The following is a 20,337-nucleotide window of genomic DNA, read 5'->3' on the forward strand; positions in this document are numbered from 1 at the left end:
ATTTAGCCCTGTGTCAACACATTCTACTTTGATGAATCACTACCTAGCACCAATGAAAGAAGGGAAGAATGGAAGAATTGAGAGAAGAGGAGGATTTTCAGAGGAAAGAGAGAGAAATTAGACAGATATATGGATATGCGGCTGAGTGGTGGTATTAACTTGTTGCTAGAGAACTGTTTAATGGGACTTCACATGATGGGATTTAAATCTCATAGTTAGACACTGAGGACAGTTAGTAGTTCACTGAGGTGTTTGAAGAACAAACTGATGATGATGATTTTAAGTTCTTTGGAACCATAAACCTGATTTATCCACACTCTCCTCTGACCAACGCCAAACACCAAGCGCTCTTGATCGTAGCCTAAGGCTAACATCCTGGCCTTGTGAACCAGGCTTCAAGACTCTTCTATAATGTGTTGTCAGACACACAACTCATGAGACTACTAGTCTAAGATACTAAAACTACGCAATATTAGAATCGCTTAGACCTTAACACTAACCTCCCCTCTCTTCTTTCTCTCTCTACTTTCCCCACTCCATCTTTCTCCTCTCCAGGTATCATCTCAGTAGACAATCGTCGTACTCCGTTCACGGCCAGCGGAGAGAACGAAATCTTAGACCTGGAGGGAGACCTCTACCTGGGTGGTCTCCCTGACAACCGGGTAGGCCTGGTGTTACCTACCGAACTGTGGACAGCCATGTTGAACTACGGCTACGTGGGCTGTATCCGGGACCTCTTCATAGACGGCCGCTCCAAAAACATCCGGGCCATCTCGGAGTCTCAGAACACCACAGGCATCAGGCCCACCTGCAGTAAAGTCACGGGGAAACAGTGTGATAGCAACCCCTGTAAGAATAACGGAGTCTGTAAGGAAGGATGGAACCGGTTTATCTGCGACTGCACCGGGACTGGGTTCTGGGCCACAACGTGTGAGCGAGGTGAGTCTGCTGCTTACTTCCTGTTTGGAAAACTGATTGTTGTCATATGCACGTCTCATTCATTTCAGTGCTGGGTGAACGTTCAGGCATTCTTGAGGTTTTCTCCTTGTTATGTTTACACACACCGGGTTAGCACTGGGTTGATTGAGTTGCATTGGCATGCTGCGTTTGATGGTGCTGTGTGATTGGAGATTGTGATGGTAATCGAGATGGGACAGTTTTGTTTGCTTGTGTCTGAAACAAAAAAATTTACAAGCTTGGCCTACGCTCTTTAAAGGAGCCGAGGTGGAAGTGAATTACAAGCTTTATGTTGTGTTGAGAGAGCCTTTCTACTAACTAAACTATAGAGGTTCCGACTGGTTTGGATCAAGTTACTTTATTAGCGAGGAACGTTCTCTTCACTAAACCAAACTCTAGAACTTGTGTTAGTTCAGCCAATTACAGAAGTGTGTTTGTCTAGCAAGGGACATTACAGTCAGTGTTCTGTTTTTAGCCTGATGGGATTATGAGAGGAAGGAAGTGGAGGAGTGTGACTTGGGACAGCTCCTTGTATTTATGGAGGCTTAGCTGAAAGATTTAATAGGATTTCACTTTTCCGCCAAGTGGCTTTTGCGCATGGTGCTGTCTTTTCTTCTGAAGGGGCTCCAGGAGGGGAATTGAACTGGGTCTTGACACACACTAGCCACGCACACACATGCACACGCACACACGCGCGCACACACACACACCAGAGGCTTGGTCTTGGCTGGGGGTGAAAATGGTCTCCCCATGTCCGGCATTAAGAGCTCCACTGCATTTTATGACACATCGACTGAAGATAGGCCCACTCTGAGCTGTTGGGTGTGTGTGTTTGTGTGTGTGTGCGTGTGTGCGTGTGTGTGTGTGTGTGTGTGTGTGTGTGTGTGTGTGTGTGTGTGTGTGTGTGTGTGTGTGTGTGTGTGTGTGTGTGTGTGTGTGTGTGTGTGTGTGTGTGTGTGTGTGTGTGTGTGTGTGTACAATGGTATCAGAGTATTGTTCTCCTGGATTGTCTCTCTTTTTCAATTTTACCAGGGATCTGCCAGATGGGTTTAGGTATTTTATAAGAACTACAATCTTGTGAAAATACATAGTTTGTAGCGAGAGCATAATTACTTTTTGGAGCTGGTTGTTGCCACTTAACACAGCTTTAGTGGAGAGTCATAGATAGGCTGGGAGGTTTTAATGATAAAAACAATTAGCATTTTATGGCAAGATTTCTAGTACTTCCAATTTGGTTAAAAGCTTATAAGCTCCAAATTGGAACAACATAATATGGCGATACTGGAGGCAATTTATTGGACAACTTTGAATCCTAAATGTTTTTTTAAATACTTCAAAATTCAACAGTGAAAATATTTTATTTCTCTCATATGAACAAGCTTCTCTCTCTTTCTCTCTCTCTCTTTTGCTCTCTCTCTCACGGGCAGCAACATCTCCCATGAGAGAGAGAGAGAGAGAGAGAGAGAGAGAGAGAGAGAGAGAGAGAGAGAGAGAGAGAGAGAGAGAGAGAGAGAGAGAGAGAGAGAGAGAGAGAGAGAGAGAGAGAGAGAGAGAGAGAGAGAGAGAGAGAGAGAGAGAGAGAGCGAGAGAGAGAGAGAGAGAGAGAGAACGAGAGAGAGAGAGAGAGAGAGAGAGAGAGAGAGAGAGAGAGAGAGAGAGAGAGAGAGAGAGAGAGAGAGAGAGAGAGAGAGAGAGAGAGAGAGAGAGAGAGAGAGAGAGAGAGAGAGAGAGAGCGAGAGAGAGAGAGAGAGAGAGAGAGAGAGAGAGAGAGAGAGAGAGAGAGAGAGAGAGAGAGAGAGAGAGAGAGAGAGAGAGAGAGAGAGAGAGAGAGAGAGAGAGAGAGAGAGAGAGAGAGAGAGAGAGAGAGAGAGAGAGAGAGAGAGGAAAGGCAGGCTGTACGATCGCGTTAACCTTGCCTCAGTCCTGGATAGCCAGCTATTTTTGTACCACTCCGAGGCTCTGTCTGTGTGTGCGTACTAATGGGAGGCTGATGGGAAAGCACTGCCAGACCACACACACAAGCATGCACACATGCTCGCTTGAATGCACACACAGACAGAGACACACACACAGAACACTGCTGCCGGAGGGGTGGAGGGACGGAGGGACAGACATGCTAACACAGCACTGCACCACTCCGTTCCACCCGCAGAAAAAGAAAGTGCAGACATGTTCCTACCACTCATTCTCTCTCCATCCTCCTCCATCCATCCCTCCCTCCCTCCTCCACATCCTGTCCTCCATGACAATGCTAGCTGGCCTTGCAGTGGGTGGTGGACATACTACATGTCTGGACACTGGATTCTTCTTACCCATATAGAGAGATGGTGTTCTGATGTATAGGGCCTGTGGCTGCTGTAGTTTCTTTGCCTGAAGGCTGCTGTTGTTGTATATCTGACACATACAGTAGTATGGCTGTGGTTGTTGTAGTTTTTAGTAATTATTGGTATTCTGGACATCTCAGTGGTTGCCAGGTCTGCCTGTGTTACCCTTGCCTGGTCCTAAATCTTTGATCCTGATTTAATCCAGGAAACCCCCCATTTAACGGTAGTGGGCAAGATGCTTGCATCATCACTGTTACAACACAACCACATAGATAAGCCTATGCCCTCACAATACACAGTAGATAGGCCTATGTCCTCACAATACACAGTAGATAGGCCTATGCCCTCACAATACACAGTAGATAGGCCTATGTCCTCACAATACACAGTAGATAGGCCTATGTCCTCACAATACACAGTAGATAGGCCTATGCCCTCACAATACACAGTAGATAGGCCTATGCCCTCACAATGCACAGTAGATAGGCCTATGTCCTCACAACACACAGTAGATAGGCCTATGTCCTCACAATACACAGTAGATAGGCCTATGTCCTCACAATACACAGTAGATAGGCCTATGCCCTCACAATACACAGTAGATAACCCTATGTCCTCACAATACACAGTAGATAGGCCTATGTCCTCACAATACACAGTAGGTAGGCCTATGTCCTCACAATACACAGTAGATAGGCCTATGTCCTCACAATACACAGTAGATAGGCCTATGTCTTCACAATACACAGTAGATAGGCCTATGTCTTCACAATACACAGTAGGCCTGTCTTCACAATACACTCTAGTTCTATGAGTATTCCTAGCCACGTAGGTCTCTGATGTGTTATGGGATTGGGGCAGCGGTTTTAATGTTGAATGATGATACATACATTCAGGGTGAACAGGGACATTTCTAATTGTTATGATGCAGTATTATTATATGCTGTTTATGCAGCGTTTGGGGGCGTTTGTGAGTCTAGGACGTCTGCGTTGCTGCAGCTGCTGTTGTTGTTGTTGTTGTTGAGTCTGGTCTTGTCTTCTTGCTTACTTTATCTCTTACACAGATGTCAGCGGGGTTCTGGGGAGGGAGGGAGGGAGGGAGGGAGGGAGGGAGAAAGGAAGGAGCGAGGGAGAGAGGGAGAGAGAGAGATGCTGAGATGTTATTAACATCCAGGGCTTGGTATTGATTTAAAACACAGTTATACAGCACACTACAGTGGAGTAGACAAAACAGTGCTTTTCACAAACTCAAAGATCAATCGACTCTGTGGGATATCCCAGCAAGAGGTTAACTGTCTATCTTGGTAGTCTTTTTGACTGCAGATACTCTAATGGAGAGAGCTTTGAGTCCCGTAGATATTTTTTGGTTTGTATCATGTTTCTTGCCTTCAATGGCATAAAATAATGGTACGATAAAACCAAGAACAGGTCACAAAATAAAAGGATGACTAAAACAACCTCTCAGTCTTTGGTAGAAAATAGCCTTGTATTCAGTACTGCTCAAAAGAAACCCTTTGGTTCAGAATATTTATCCTGAGCTGTATGTTGACTATTAGATCAAAGAAGGATCATGCTTGGGAGCAGCAGATTCAGCCTGACATCCTCCTACTCTTGTTTGCCACGTTTCCTCCTGTACCTGTGCCATATTTGGACATGTTTTACCCCTCTCTATTTGAGGTGTGCCCAAAAGGTATGACAGCACCTGCGGTCAGAGGTGTGCTACGCGATGTCGCTTTCACAGAGACAGATGTTGTGTCAGCGGGTGTTCAAGTTAGTCACAGTGTGTGTGTGACATCTGCACGAACATCTGAGTGCATGTGTGTGTGTGTGCCTGTTTGCTCGTCAGTGTGTGTGTGCGCGTTTGTGTGTGTGCGTGTGTATCTGTGCACACAACTGTACGTGCCAGCCAGTGTGTGTGTATCTCTGCTGCCAGGCTCTGAGTGTGCCAGACCTCCAGCTCCATACAGGCAGAGGCGTGCTCCCAAGGCCCTGGCCCAGACAGGTCTCCCCTCGACAGGGCTGTGACACGGGGCAGAGACCTTCCAACCTTCCAACCCTCCATGCCTGTGATCTGCATTCAAATGGGACTCTGCTGCCTGGTAGACTGCATACAGAAGACAGTGAATATTGGGTTTTTATTTGCGGAGTCTGTGCTGCCTCTCTGGATGGTGAGCCAAGAGAAAAGAAAGAGAATATCCTCTCTCTATTTGCTGCTTACTAACATAAGTGTTATTGAAGCTAGTGCTGCAATACAGTTAAAGCATTTAAATAATATCCACAAGTGAAATTCTTGGTAACTGACATTTTCTGACCTAATGGAAAAATACATAGAGAGAGACGAGCAACAAGACACAAAAGGAAGAAGGAGAATATCATTCATCTCTTTTCAATGTCTGCCTCTGTCTAGAAAGCTCGGGGTGCCATTCATTTTTTATCATTATATTCCACTACATGAAAAGGTTATCCAGAAAGCTAATATTCTCCTTACTGAAAATGCATCTCAGGTACGAAAAAGGAGTTTCTCTGAATAAACCTTCCTTTGACAGTAATAGCAACATCAAACCAACAGACGTATCTCAATAGATAGATCAATGTCAACATGTAGACATGAAACATATTATGTAACCAAAGTCTGGAAATATACAGTATTTCATCACCTAGCGTAGCCACCACATAACTCCTCACCCAGTCAGAATCATTGTGTTTACATTTACATTTACATTTACGTCATTTAGCAGACGCTCTTATCCAGAGTGACTTACAAATTGGTGCATTCACCTTAGAGCAAGTGGGATAACCACTTTACAATATGTTTTTTTTTTCTTTCTTTCTTTCTTTCTTTGGGGTGGGGTAAGGGGGGGTAGAAGGATTGCTTTATCCTATCCCAGGTATTCCTTAAAGAGGTGGGGTTTCAAGTGTCTCCGGAAGGTGGTGAGTAACTACGCTGTCCTGGCATCGTGAGGGAGCTTGTTACATTTACATTTACATTTACGTAATTTAGCAGACGCTCTTATCCAGAGCGACTTTGTTCCCTCACGTTAGTACTAAGGCGTAAGCAGGAGGCTATAAAATCAATGGCCTTTCAGTGTTGACTAACCTGAGTCTGTTTTATAGCAGTGGTTTGAGAAGAGAAGGAGTAGGAGAGGCTGAGGGAGGGAGTCTGGTGTTTGGGGGCTTGATGTTGAGTCACTGACAGACACACTAGGCAGCTACCTGCTGAGCAGAGTGCTGGTGGAAAAGTAGCCTTGTTAATCACGTAAGTAGGCCTGTAATGAAGTGAGTGTCAGTGGAGGAGAGGAGGAGGAGGAGCATTGGGCCAGATCCCCCCCTCTATCGCTCACCCCTCGCTCCCTCAATTTCTCCAGTCTCTCTCTCTTTAGACTCAGTAGATGTATTGGATTGTGTCTGTTGTATATTGTATTCTCCCTGGCAAGTCTCTACCGCTCACACTGCTCTCACTGTATTCTCTAATGCTGTAGATGTGTAGAGATTATTTAATGATTTTTAATTACTTTTTTATGAGGATCCCCATTCGCCGACGCCAATGGCGACAGCTAGTCTTCTTTATATATATTATAAAAAATAACTACAACTAAAGACAGACAAATATACTAAATAATCGCCCCGACAACAGGGTTCAATTAATGGCAAATCTTTCCTAGAGTCTCCTATAGTCCTAGAGGTTTAGATCAGCCATCGCCCAGTGGTCAATCAACTGGAGATAAGGGAAATACTAGCTGGATATTGGCACAATCTGTATAATTGATATCTTAATTTCTTGTTCTACATACACATGCACAATACGGTTTGGGTGAGTCATCTCAGTTACATTTCAAAGCTTGTTTGAGTTGGTATAGTCCCTTATTTTCAATACGAGTTAGTTTTTCCTGGTAGAATTGAGGAAGCTTGTATGAATTGATTCAAGGATGTGTGTTTTATAATTTCATGAGAGAGAAATTGATGTCTGGAGTTGAGGGATCAACTCAACTTATGGACTGTCTGGTTAAAATATACTTACTGTACAAAACTGTCTGAATGAAACTACATTTCCAGACACTCTGCTGTTCAGTTGATTGAGTGTGAAGAACTGCTGAAAAACATAGCCATTCAATAAGAAGATAATATTATAATACACTATCGTCAATGTACTTGCATTTTTAAACATAATTCCCATGATATTTGGTTAGAGCAAAGTGCTTATCAAACTATGAGGTGAACAATACAATAAATCCTCTTCCACCTTCCTTCCATATCAATATTAATATTATCTCAATGTCCTTGAAGGAAGTCTAGGGAACTATTTTCTTGTAAAGCGTAAAACACCACACTCCCATCTCCTTACGCCAGACAGAAGTTGAACTTCATGGAAAGGTCAGGCGTTGTGTGTGTGTGTGTGTGAGTGTATGTGTATGTGTGTGTGTAAAGCCCTCTTGGCTCTCGTATTGTGGTTGTTTAGAGTGACTCAGTAGGTGCAGTGCCTTGCAAAAGTATTCATCCCCCTTGGCGTTTTTCCTATTTTGTTGCATTACAACCTGTAATTTAAATGGATTTTTATTGAGATTTCATGTAATGGTCATACACAAAATAGTCAAAATTGGTGAAGTGAAATGAAAAAAATAACTTGTTTCAAAGAATTCTACAAAACAAATAACTGAAAAGTGGTGCGTGCATATTTATTCACCCCGTTTGCTATGAAGCCCCTAAATAGGATCTGGTGCAACAAATTACCTTCAGAAGTCAGTTAAATAAAGTCAAACTGTGTGCAATCTAAGTGTCACATGATCTGTCACATGATCTCAGTATATATACACCTGTTCTGAAAGGCCCCAGAGTCAGCAACACCACTAAGCAAGGGGTACCACCAAGCAAGCGGCACCATGAAGACCAAGGAGCTCTCCAAACAGGTCAGGGACAAAGTTGTGGAGAAGTACAGATCAGGGTTGGGTTATAAAAAAATATATCTGAAACTTTGAACATCCCACGGAGCACCATTAAATCCATTATTAAAAAATTGAAAGAATATGGCACCACAAAAAACCTACCAAGAGAGGGCTGCCCACTAAAACTCACGGACCAGGCAAGGAGGGCATTAATCAGAGAGGCAACAAAGAGACCAAAGATAACCCTAAAGGAGCTGCAAAGCTCCACAGCGGAGATTGGAGTATCTGTCCATAGGACCACTTTAAGCCGGACACTCCACAGAGCTGGGATTTATGGAAGTGTGGCCCGAAAAAAGCCATTGCTTAAAGAAAAAAATAAGCAAACATGTTTGGTGTTCGCCAAAGGCATGTGCGAGACTCCCCAAACATATGGAAGAAGGTACTTTGGTCAGATGAGACTAAAATTGAGCTTTTTGGCCATCAAGGAAAACGCTATGTCTGGCGCAAACCCAACACCTCTCATCACCCTGAGAACACCATCCCCACAGTGAAGCATGGTGGTGGCAGCATCATGCTGTGGGGATGTTTTTCATCGGCAGGGACTGGGAAACTGGTCAGAATTGAAGGAATGATGGATGGCGCTAAATACAGGGAAATTCTTGAGGGAAACCTGTTTCAGTCTTCCAGAGATTTGAGACTGGGACGGAGGTTTACCTTCCAGCAGGACTATGACCCTAAGCATACTGCTAAAGCAACACTGGAGTGGTTTAAGGGGAAACATTTAAATGTCTTGGAATGGCCTAGTCAAAGCCCAGACCTCAATCCAATTGAGAATCTGTGGTATGACTTAAAGATTGCTGTACACCAGCAGAACCCATCCAACTTGAAGGAGCTGGAGCAGTTTTGTTTTGAAGAATGGGCAAAAATCCCAGTGGCTAGATGTGCCAAGCTTATAGAGACATACCCCAAGAGACTTGCAGCTGTACTTGCTGCAAAAGGTGGCTCTACAAACTATTGACTGTTGTTTTGTCTTCTTTCTTGTTTGTTTCACAATTACAAATATTTTGCATCTTCAAAGTGGTAGGCATGTTGTGTAAATCAAATGATACAAACCAAATCAATTTTAATTCCAGGTTGTAAGGCAACAAAATAGGAAAAATGCCAAGGGGGAGAATACTTTCGCAAGCCACTGTACACACACAGACTACATCTTTCACCGTGGTATCTCTGTGTGAGTAACAGAGATAAAGGGAGCGCCTATCCCTTTGTTCCACTGCACTGAGAGAGGTTCACCCCCTTTCCACACACACACACACACACACACACACACACACACACACACACACACACACACACACACACACACACACAGGGAGACAGAGAGGTGAGAGAAGGGTATTCTACCAGGCTACACACACAGACAGCCAGGAACCACACAGCTGCTGTTGCACACATTACATTACGTTACATTACATTACCTAACATTACATAACATAACATGATGTCTATCTGTGCACTTAGAATGGTTCAAACCCCTTGCTTTTGTTTACGCTGCTGCTACTCTATGTTTATTATCTATGCATAGTCACTTTACCCCTACCTAGATGTACATATTACCTCAATTAGCTCGACTAACCTGTACCCCTGCACATTGACTCGGTATCGGTACCCCCTGTACATAGCTTCGCTATTGTTATTTTATTGTGTTACTTTTAGTAAATATTTTCTTAACTCTTATTTTTCTTAAAACTGCATTGTTGGTTAAGGGCTTGTAAGTAAGCATTTCACGGTAAGGTCTACACCTGTTGTATTCGGCTCATGACAAATACCATTTGATTTGAAATAACTGTGTGGGTTTTTTCAGCTTTAGAACCCTCCCTTTCGGCAGTCAAGGATCCCCCCCCTTCCCTCCCTCCCTCCCTCCATCCCTCCCTCCCTCCCTCCCTCCCTCCCTCCCTCGCCTCCTACTCTCCCTCGCCTCCTACTCTCCCTCGTGTCTTCTCTCTCTTCCCCCCTTCTCCTCCCTCCTCCACTCCCCTGCTTTAACTCCCTCACCTCCCTCTTCTTATTGTCCACCCCTAGCCTTCTTCCCTTTCTCGGCCCCTCTCTCCCACCTCCTTCCGCCTCCTCCCCTCCCTCCTTCCCTCCCCAGGGGTGATAATCACCTTTACCAGGACATTTATCTTCTCAGACAGTGAATGTGACACCTCAAGGTCTGGCCTGACTAACAACCATACCCTGGCTCTCTGCTCTGCTCTGCACATAAGGAGGGAGGGGGAAGGAGGGAGGGAGAGAGAAGGAAGGAGGGACGGCGGCAGGGAGGGAGGGAAGGAAGGAGAGAGAGTTGGGACAGAGGAAGGGGGAGGGAGAGGTGGAAGAAGGGAGCAGAGCGAGAGAGAGAGAGAGAGAGAGAGAGAGAGAGAGAGAGAGAGAGAGAGAGAGAGCACTCAAGATAGTGTGAGATGAGAAGGGGTATTAAGGTGACACAAGATCACAAGGACACCTACAGCAGGGTGTCTGTGTGTGTTTGTGTGTGTCTGTGTCTACACAGGCATGCTTGCAAGTGTGTATGTATGTGTCTAGGAATCTTAACACTTTGCTAAACATGTATTATTATTATAATTAATAATAATTTTTTGGGGGGGCGGGGGTAGAAATTTCACCACTTTAAGTTCCTGGTTTACAACATAACATGGGGCCTGTTACAGATGTAGTACCCACAACAGCACACAGTTAGAACACAGTATTCCAATGTTCCATTGGATGTTTCCAGGGTATTCCATTCATTCCTAAACATCCATCCATAGGTTCAGAAAAAAGGAATCCACCCATAATATTCCACAAACATCATTCCCAGTGAGATACACAAATGGGAACAACAGAGTTCTGAGCTCAGGGAAGCATTCTAAATGAATCCTATTTTAGTTCAGGCTGAGATGTGAGAAAAACAGCAACGACCAGCACATTTTCCTCTCCGACAAAAGCCTCAGCCTCTTTTCACTCCATTTCTCCATTTTTTTCTTTTAACACTTATCAGCTTCGGAGAGTTGAATAATGGTTGAATTAAGCAGAGTAATGAGTTGTATATCAGCGTCTGTATCAACAGTGAGGATATGTCCCAAATGGCACCATTTTCCCTTTATAGTGCACTTTTAATGGGCCCTGGTCAAATGTAGTGCACTATATAGGGAATATGTTACCATTTGGGATGAAGACAGTGGCTGGCTCCTAAAGCAAAGCACCACGACTTAGAGAGGGAGTGAGGGAGGAAGCCTTTTCTCTAAAATGGTTTCTTCTAATTCCCCTTATCCTCTTATTCTCTCTATCCTCCTATGTGTTATTCTCTCTATCCTCCCATGTGTTATTCTCTCTTTCCTCCTATGTGTTATTCTCTCTTTCCTCCCATGTGTTATTCTCTCTTTCCTCCTATGTGTTATATTCTTTCCTCCTATGTGTTATTCTCTCTTTCCTCCTATGTGTTATTCTCTCTTTCCTCCCATGTGTTATTCTCGCTTTCCTCCTATGTGTTATACTCTCTTTCCTCCTATGTGTTATTCTCTCTTTCCTCCTATGTGTTATTCTCTCTATCCTCCTATGTGTAATTCTCTCTTTCATCCCATGTGTTATTCTCTCTATCCTCCTATGTGTTATTCTCTCTTTCCTCCCATGTGTTATTCTCTCTATCCTCATATGTGTAATTCTCTCTTTCCTCCCATGTGTTATTCTCTCTTTCCTCCTTTGTGTTATTCTCTCTTTCCTCCCATGTGTAATTCTCTCTTTCGTCCTATGTGTTATTCTCTCTTTCCTCCTATGTGTTATTCTCTCTTTCCTCCTATGTGTTATTCTCTCTTTCCTCCTATGTGTTATTCTCTCTATCCTCTTATGTGTAATTCTCTCTTTCCTCCTATGTGTAATTCTCTCTTTCCTCCTATGTGTAATTCTCTCTTTCCTATGTGTAATTCTCTCTTTCCTCCCATGTCTAATTCTCTCTTTCCTCCTATGTGTTATTCTCTCTATCCTCCTATGCGTTATTCTCTCTATCATCCTATATGTTATTCTCTCTATCCTCCCATGTGTTATTCTCTCTATCCTCAAATGTGTAATTCTCTCGTTCCTCCCATTTGTTATTCTCTCTTTCCTCCCATGTGTATTTCTCTCTTTCCTCCTATGTGTTATTCTCTCTATCCTCCTATGTGTTATTCTCTCTATCCTCCTATGTGTTATTCTCTCTTTCCTCCTATGTGTTATTCTCTCTTTCCTCCTATGTGCTGACAGCTTTTGTCAAATGATGGGGACGGTCTCATTTAGCGGTGTATAATAGTGCTCTGCTGCTGTACCGTAGTGGATTCATGTAGATACTCAGAAGGTAATAACATGAACACAGGGAGATGGAGTATTCCAGCTGAAGAACAGCCTGTAAGAACAGCATTTGTGTCCCCCACCTCCCCTTCTCCGCCCCCAATTTTGTATCAGGCTAAATGGTTTATGGATGGATGGTGGTGGTGGTTTTGAGCTCCATGGTTGTTTGGTGAAGATGATGGAAGGAAGGCTTGGAGCCATTCAACATCAACCAATCAACTGGAACCTGATCCAGCTTTAGACATTTCATAGTGAAATGTACTGCAGGGAAGGGAGGGAGGGAGGGAGATGGAGAGAGAGAGAAAGAAAGAGAGAGATTTGTTTGACACTGTTTACTTGTAATAGTAGCTCTAAAACGATGTGTTAGTTTCCAGGCAGGGTGGTTTTTCTCTGCTCTGCTTGGGAACATTATGCTATTGCTCTCTAATCCCTAACTCTAATTAAATGTGTGCTTAGGAGCCCTGTACTGGTGCTGCGGCTTATATAAACACTACAGTGTGTGTGTGTGTTCTGTATGGGAGGGGATAGGGATGGGGCCGTCACATCCCAGTGCATATAAATTGGCTGGAGATGAAGGTCAGGGTATGGATAAGTCAATGGGGTTTAGGGCCTAGGTGACTGCACCTCTACCCGCCCCCTCTGCCTCCCCTTCTCTCTTGCTCTAAGGAAGAACCAGACCAAATCAAGCTTTCAGAGAGCAGCCATCTGAGAAATTGACAAGACCAATCAAGGTGGCAGGGTTTAAGGTTCCTAGGCTGCTTAAAGGGGGGAAGCCCTTTTCTGACGGAACACAGACAGGGCCAACACAGACAGAAAGTGTCATAGCTTCCATATCTTGCTTCTAAATAGGACCCATGCTTCCTCTCTTCCTCTCTCCCTCTCTCCCTTCCTCCTTTCTCTTTCACCTTCCCATTCCTGTCTTTTCTCCCTGGTTATGACCAATGATGAAAAGAGAAACCTGCCTACAGCAGTCTGTAGTGTTGTGTTATACCATCTGGCCTGTAGTGCTCCCCTGTGGCAGAGTGTGGAACAGACAGAACAGTGTGTGTGACTGAAGACGTAACATAACGTAGAAGGTATAAAAGAAACACCTGAGCGGCGTTTCTTTCTTTCTGGTACTGACGAGAAAAACTAAAACTGTCGGGGATGTTATTTTCTGCACTGTTCAACCAATCCAGTAAATGTGGAGGATGAGTTAAGATTGAGTGTTGCCTTGTTATCGTCCATTTCCCCTGAAAACCGGATGCATCTGGTTGACACCTACCCCGTTGAAGGTGCTGAAGACCTGACCAGACCGATCACATGCTGGGAGGACATCTTACAACCATAAATCATCTGACTAACTCATTAATCATCACTTCACTATCATTCAGGTCAAATACACCCGCTAGACTAATCTGTCTTATTGCCCAATTTGGAAATGAAAGATATTTCTAAAAACAAACGATTTCAAATAAGCCTACTCTAAATACACTTTTAAAGCGGAAGTTATGCCAATGACACAGTAGTAGTCATACTACAACTCTTTGACTTTGCTGTCTTAATAATGCATAGTCAAATGAACCATGTGAGGACCATTGAATGTCACCTTAAAGGACACACTGTGTTTGAGTGGCCATAATATTACTCACATACAGCCTGCTGATAAATCTGGATTTAATTCATCCCGTTACAAAGCCCATTGAACATATGTAAAGGTATTATCCCCATGGTATTATATAGGGCCTATATGAAATAGCTGTATTTGATCTCTGATCATACTTACTATGGGCATGATTTAAATCAGACATTTGAGAATCCCTATAGCAATGAGCATGTGACTCACAATCCCAATAAAAATGAGCATGTGACTCACAATCCCTATAACAATGAGCATGTGACTCAGCATCCCTATAACAATGTGGATGTGACTCAGCATCCCTATAACAATGTGGATGTGACTCAGCATCCCTATAACAATGAGCATGTGACTCAGCATCCCTATAACAATGAGGATGTGACTCAGCGTCCCTATAACAATGTGGATGTGACTCAGCATCCCTATAACAATGAGCATGTGACTCAGCATCCCTATAACAATGAGGATGTGACTCAGCATCCCTATAACAATGAGCATGTGACTCAGCATCCCTATAACAATGAGCATGTGACTCAGCATCCCTATAACGATGAGCATGTGACTCAGTATGTGTACGTTTCAATGTCAACATACATTCACACATTTACGTTGATCTTGAAAGACTTTGAAAAGAAGCAGCTAGCGTGCCGAGCATCAAGAGGGGATGACGGCTCCCCAGTACCACTGACGCTGTTGAAACGCTGCCATAACGTTGCTCTCACACTCTCCACATTGAGGGACATGGGGGGGATTACGGGTGATAATGTCTGCTCGCCTCAAACAGCCTCTGTCGAGTGGAGCCATTTCCCACTGCCTGACTCTGAGAGGGACTCTAGTCTGTCACACACACACACACAGTAGCCACACACTCACACACACACACACACACAACTCTACTGCAGTCAACACAAACACACTGCCTGAAAGAGCACAGACATTCAGCTTGAGCTGCCCGAAAACACAAACACAGGCACACACAAACACATACACATACGTACAGAAACCCCTCAATTGTCAGCAGCGAAAAAGAAATGTCAACACCACATTTAGGCCTAGTTGCATACATGACTTTGACATTATCTTCCTGCGGTGCGGAGGAGCATAATTGTGTATGATGTGTAGCATTAAACACTGTCAGCATCTAAACACATGATGTAGATTTCACAGAAGAGAATAACAGGATCTACATCCACCGAGACTTCCCATCACGTTGACAGCCGAGCCTCCAGTTGGAAGTCTGTTCCCTGAAACAATGTAGCTAATATGTCATTCCCTGACACTACTACACAAACACATTAACACAGAGGAAGAGACTGCAGAACAGGCGAACAGGCGTCTGCAATGTTTACTTCCATGTTAAACGCTGCTGCAGAAATTAGACTCTGCAGAAAACCCTGCTTAGCAACACATGCACCACCCCTTCCATCTCCATCTCAGGGATATGTGATGTGGACCTTTCATGTTGTTAATAGCCTTCCTCCTATTCCTCCCTCCTCCTTCCTTCCTCCCTGCATCCCTCCATCTTCTGCCGCTATTTCTCAGCTAATTATGTAAATTGATCTGACTCCCCCCCTGCCTTAATTACCATCTGAAATGAGCTGTTCAGAGTTGCTGATATCTCTCTTTAGAATAACACACAGCTGTGTAGGCATGGCAGCACACACACACACACACACACACACCCATGCAGGGACGCATATAAGCAGGCACGCACGCACACACACACACACACACACACACACACACACACACACACACACACACACACACACACACACACACACACACACACACACACACACACACACACACATATCGTTTCATATAGGGGCTGATCACCTAGTCTGTTCCCAGGGTGTAAACCAGGGATCATCAACTAGATTCAGCCGATTTTCCCTTGAGCGGATGGTCAGGGGGCCTGAACATAATTACAAATAATTTGTAGACTGCAAATTGACCGCAAGAAGCACCAACAGATAAAATATTTGACTAAAACATAATGATTTCAAACCTTCCTTACATTTATTTGGCTATGATCACATATTGTACAGTATATCTCTCTATTATGGGTGGGACTATTTTAGAATATTTCTCCAAATTAAAATCACTTGGAGCTGATTTGCTGGTGTTTTTACAGTCTTTCATGTCCAACAATTTGTTCAGAAAACTTCAGGGGCCAAATAAAATCACCAGCGCCAGTTGGGGAACCCTGGTATAAACCAATGATTCAGCTCCCAGTGTGCTTGAATTGCTATAATCGCCTCATCATCCTCTCCCGTTCTCCAGGGCATGTATCATCTTGCTGAAGGGCTCTGGAAATACAATGCCTTGCAAAAGTATTCATCCCCCTTGGCGTTTTTACTATTTAAAAAAAAATTACAACCAGTAATTTAAATGGATTTTTATTTGAATTTCATGTAATGGACATACACAAAATAGTCGAAATTGGTGAAGTGAAATGAAAAAAATAACACAAAATAAATAACGGAAAAGTGGTGCATACATATGTATTCACCCCCTTTGCTATCAAGCCCCTAAATAAGATCTGGTGCAACCAATTACCTTCAGAAGTCACCTAATTAGTTAAATAAAGTCCACCTGTGTGCAATCTAAGTGTCACATGATCTCAGTACATATACACCTGTTCTGAAAGGCCCCAGAGTCTGCAACACCACTAAGCAAGGGGCACCACCAAACAAGCGGCACCATGAAGACCAAGGAGCTCTCCAAACAGGTCAGGGACAAAGTTGTGGAGAAGTACAGATCAGGGTTGGGTTATAAAAAAATATCAGAAACTTTGAACATCCCACGGAGCACCGTTAAATCCATTATTAAAAAATGGGAAGAATATGGCACCACAACAAACCTGCCCACCAAAACTCATGGACCAGGCAAGGAGGTCATTAATCAGAGAGGCAACAAAGAGACCAAAGATAACCCTGAAGGAGCTGCAAAGCTCCACAGCGGAGATTGGAGTGTCTGTCCATAGGACCACTTTAAACCGTACACTCCACAGAGCTGGGCTTTACGCAAGAGTGGCCAGAAAAAAGCTATTGCTTAAAGAAGAAAATAAGCAAACACGTTTGGTGTTCGCCAAAAGGCATGTGGGAGACTCCCCAAACATATGGAAGAAGGTACTCTGGTCAGATGAGACTAAAATTGAGCTTTTTGGCCATTAAGGAAAACGTTATGTCTGGCGCAAACCCAACACCTCTCATCACCCCGAGAACACCATCCCCACAGTGAAGCATGGTGGTGGCAGCATCATGCTGTGGGGATGTTTTTCATCGGCAGGGACTGGGAAACTGGTCAGAATTGAAGGAATGATAGATGGCGCTAAATACAGGGAAATTCTTGAGGGAAACCTGTTTCAGTCTTCCAGAGATTTGAGACTGGGATGGAGGTTCACCTTCCAGCAGGACAATGACCCTAAGCATACTGCTAAAGCAACACTGGAGTGGTTTAAGGGGAAAATGTATTGGAATGGCCTAGTCAAAGCCCAGACCTCAATCCAATTGAGAATATGTGGTATGACTTAAAGATTGCTGTACACCAGCGGAACCCATCCAACTTGAAGGAGCTGGAGCAGTTTTGCCTTGAAGAATGGGCAAAAATCCCAGTGGCTAGATGTGCCAAGTTTATAGAGACATACCCCAAGAGACTTGCAGCTGGAATTTCTGAAAAAGGTGGCTCTACAAAGTATTGACTTTTGGGTGGGTGAATAGTTATGCACTCTCAAGTTTTATTTTCTTTTGGTCTAAATTCTTGTTTGTTTAACAATAAAAAATATTTTGCATCTTCAAAGTGGTAGGCATGTTGTGTAAATCAAATGATACAAACCCCCCAAAAATTTTAATTCCAGGTTGTAAGGCAACAAAATAGGAAACATGTCAAGGGTTGTGAATACTTTCGCAAGCCACTGTATATGTGTATGAGCATCATATGGAGTCACAGCTTGCTTCTGTAATGGGAAAAGCTGTTGTCACAATAGCAAACTGAGTGCTGAATAAGCTACTTCTTACATTAGTCCAATTGCTGACAAGTTGACAACAATTCCTCATATTGTTTAATTGAATAGCCTTTTGTGGAATTGCACAGCCATTTCATAGTAGTTTTGAATATTTAGTTCATTCACTACCTGTACATTGTTCATAATGATTGATCATCAGTGGTATAAAGTACTTTAGTAAAAACACTTTAAAGTACTACTTAAGTAGGTTTTGGGGGTATTTGTACTTTACTTTACAATTTATATTTTGACTACTTTCACTTTTACTCTACAACATTCCTAAAGAAAATAGTGTATTTTTACTCCATACATTTTCCCTGACACACAAACTACTTGTTACATTTTGAATGCTTAGCAGGACATAAACATTTTCAAATTCACACACTTATCAAGGGAACATCCCTGGTCATCTCTACTGCCTCTGATCTGGTGGACTCAGTAAACACAAATATTTCATTTGTAAATTATGTCTGAGTGTTGGAGTGTGCCCTGGCTATCCGTATTATTATTATTTTTAACTATACAATTGTGCCGTTTGGTTTGCTTAATATAAGGAATGTGAAATTATTTTTACTTTTACTTTTGATACTTGAGTATATTTTAGCAATTACATTTACTTTTGATACTTGGGTATATTTAAAACCAAATACTTTTAGACTTTTACTTAAGTACTATTTTACTGTGTGATTTTCACTTTTACTTGAGTCATTTTCTATTAATGTATCTTTACTTTGACTCAAGTATGACAATTGGACACTTTTTCCACCATTGTTTATCATTCAGACAAATCCGTCCGGCATTTTCCTTCAAGAAAAGCCCTTTGCACTCAACAAGCAATCATTCCTCTGTGTCCTTACATGTCTATTAGAGTTTTTCTCTAACGCGACCAGCCAGCCAGACACGCTCTCACACACATCACATCTCTCACCTTGTTTTCCTGCCTCTGTGATCTTGGACCTGGGCCTGGCTGAAGTCAATACCTTGGCTTGTCAGAGGGGATATCACAGGGAAGTATGTGTTTCTGTCTTGGTGGGAAATAGAGGGAAGAAAGAGAGGTCCTCTGTGTAGTTAAGAGCACAGAACAATCACAGAACGTAGGATGTGTCCGAACTTCCAATATTTAGCAATGGAACTGGCTAGCTAGCTACCTTTTTTTCAAAACATCAGGTTTCATAACATATTTGTCGCAGAGACATTTGGTATGACATAGATTGTAGATGTGTAATGTCAAGCTCTGTCAAGCTCTGTCATTCAAATATTATTGCATGAGTGAAGCTAAAATCAAATCAGTGTCAGTATTAAATCACAACAACAAGTAGAATAAGAAGAGAGTAAAGAAAGGTATTCAGTAGGTGAAGTTTACAGCTGCACTTTTATTTCCTAGCGAACTTGTCTCTAGAGAACCTCAGCTTAGATTGTTGCAATACTATCATCTCCAGCCAGAGATAGTTTTTTATTTCAATCCAAATAAAATATAGCCCGAGGGCTATTTGTCCTTTTAAAGCTGAGGTGTCAAAGAAGGTATTTCACGGCTGAGTGCCCTTTTTAATACATCTCTCCCAGAACAGAACACCTTCCAGCATTATAGCCCTGCCTGTCTGCCAGTCACCCCATGATGACAAGTGTGAACAGCAGAAATAGGGTGGTGTTGCGATTAAATGTGTCCCCTTCCTCCTATCTGAATTGATGATCTCTCTGTTAAACTGGGATGGGATGCACTGTAGATGTGTCAGTCAGAGAGAGAGAGAGTTCAGTGTGTGTGTGTGTAATAATAATAATATAATATATAATATAATATCATATATGCTATTTAGCAGACACTTTTATCCAAAGCGACTTACAGTCGTGTGTGACTCGTACATTTGTGTGTGTGTGTGTGTGTGTGTGTGTGTGTGTGTGCGTGTGTGTGCGTGTGTGTGTGTGTGTGTGTGTGTGTGTGTGTGTGTGTGTGTGTGTGTGTGTGTGTGTGTGTGTGTGTGTGTGTGTGTGTGTGTGTGTGTGTGTGTGTGTGTGTGTGCGTGCGTGCGTGCGAGTGCATTTGTGTGAAAACAGGTGTGCATGATAGTCATGAAGGAACCACTGTTAGGAACATAGGAAAATCGTAGAGGAAGGAAGAGGTTGATGTTTTAATTTTCTGCTCGTTGAGCATTGTGTGTCGAGCCTGGGCGTGCAGACACAGTTTTGTGGATG

The 20,337-nt window shown here is 43.1% G+C and overlaps 1 protein-coding gene across 16 annotated transcripts in view; it reads left to right on the forward strand.

Annotated features, from left to right (window-relative positions):
- The window catches only part of LOC121552334 (neurexin-3b), a 436,890-nt gene that overhangs the window by 150,350 nt on the left and 266,203 nt on the right, over positions 1-20,337 (forward strand). For all 16 annotated transcript variants that reach the window (XM_041865181.2, XM_041865182.2, XM_045211270.1 and 13 more), the window contains one exon: positions 556-939. In XM_041865181.2, the coding sequence (XP_041721115.1) occupies positions 556-939 (384 nt within the window). The remainder of the gene's footprint in view (positions 1-555; positions 940-20,337) is intronic.

This window comes from Coregonus clupeaformis, chromosome 36, assembly GCF_020615455.1.
Source record: "Coregonus clupeaformis isolate EN_2021a chromosome 36, ASM2061545v1, whole genome shotgun sequence".
Classification (NCBI taxonomy): Eukaryota; Metazoa; Chordata; class Actinopteri; order Salmoniformes; family Salmonidae; genus Coregonus; species Coregonus clupeaformis.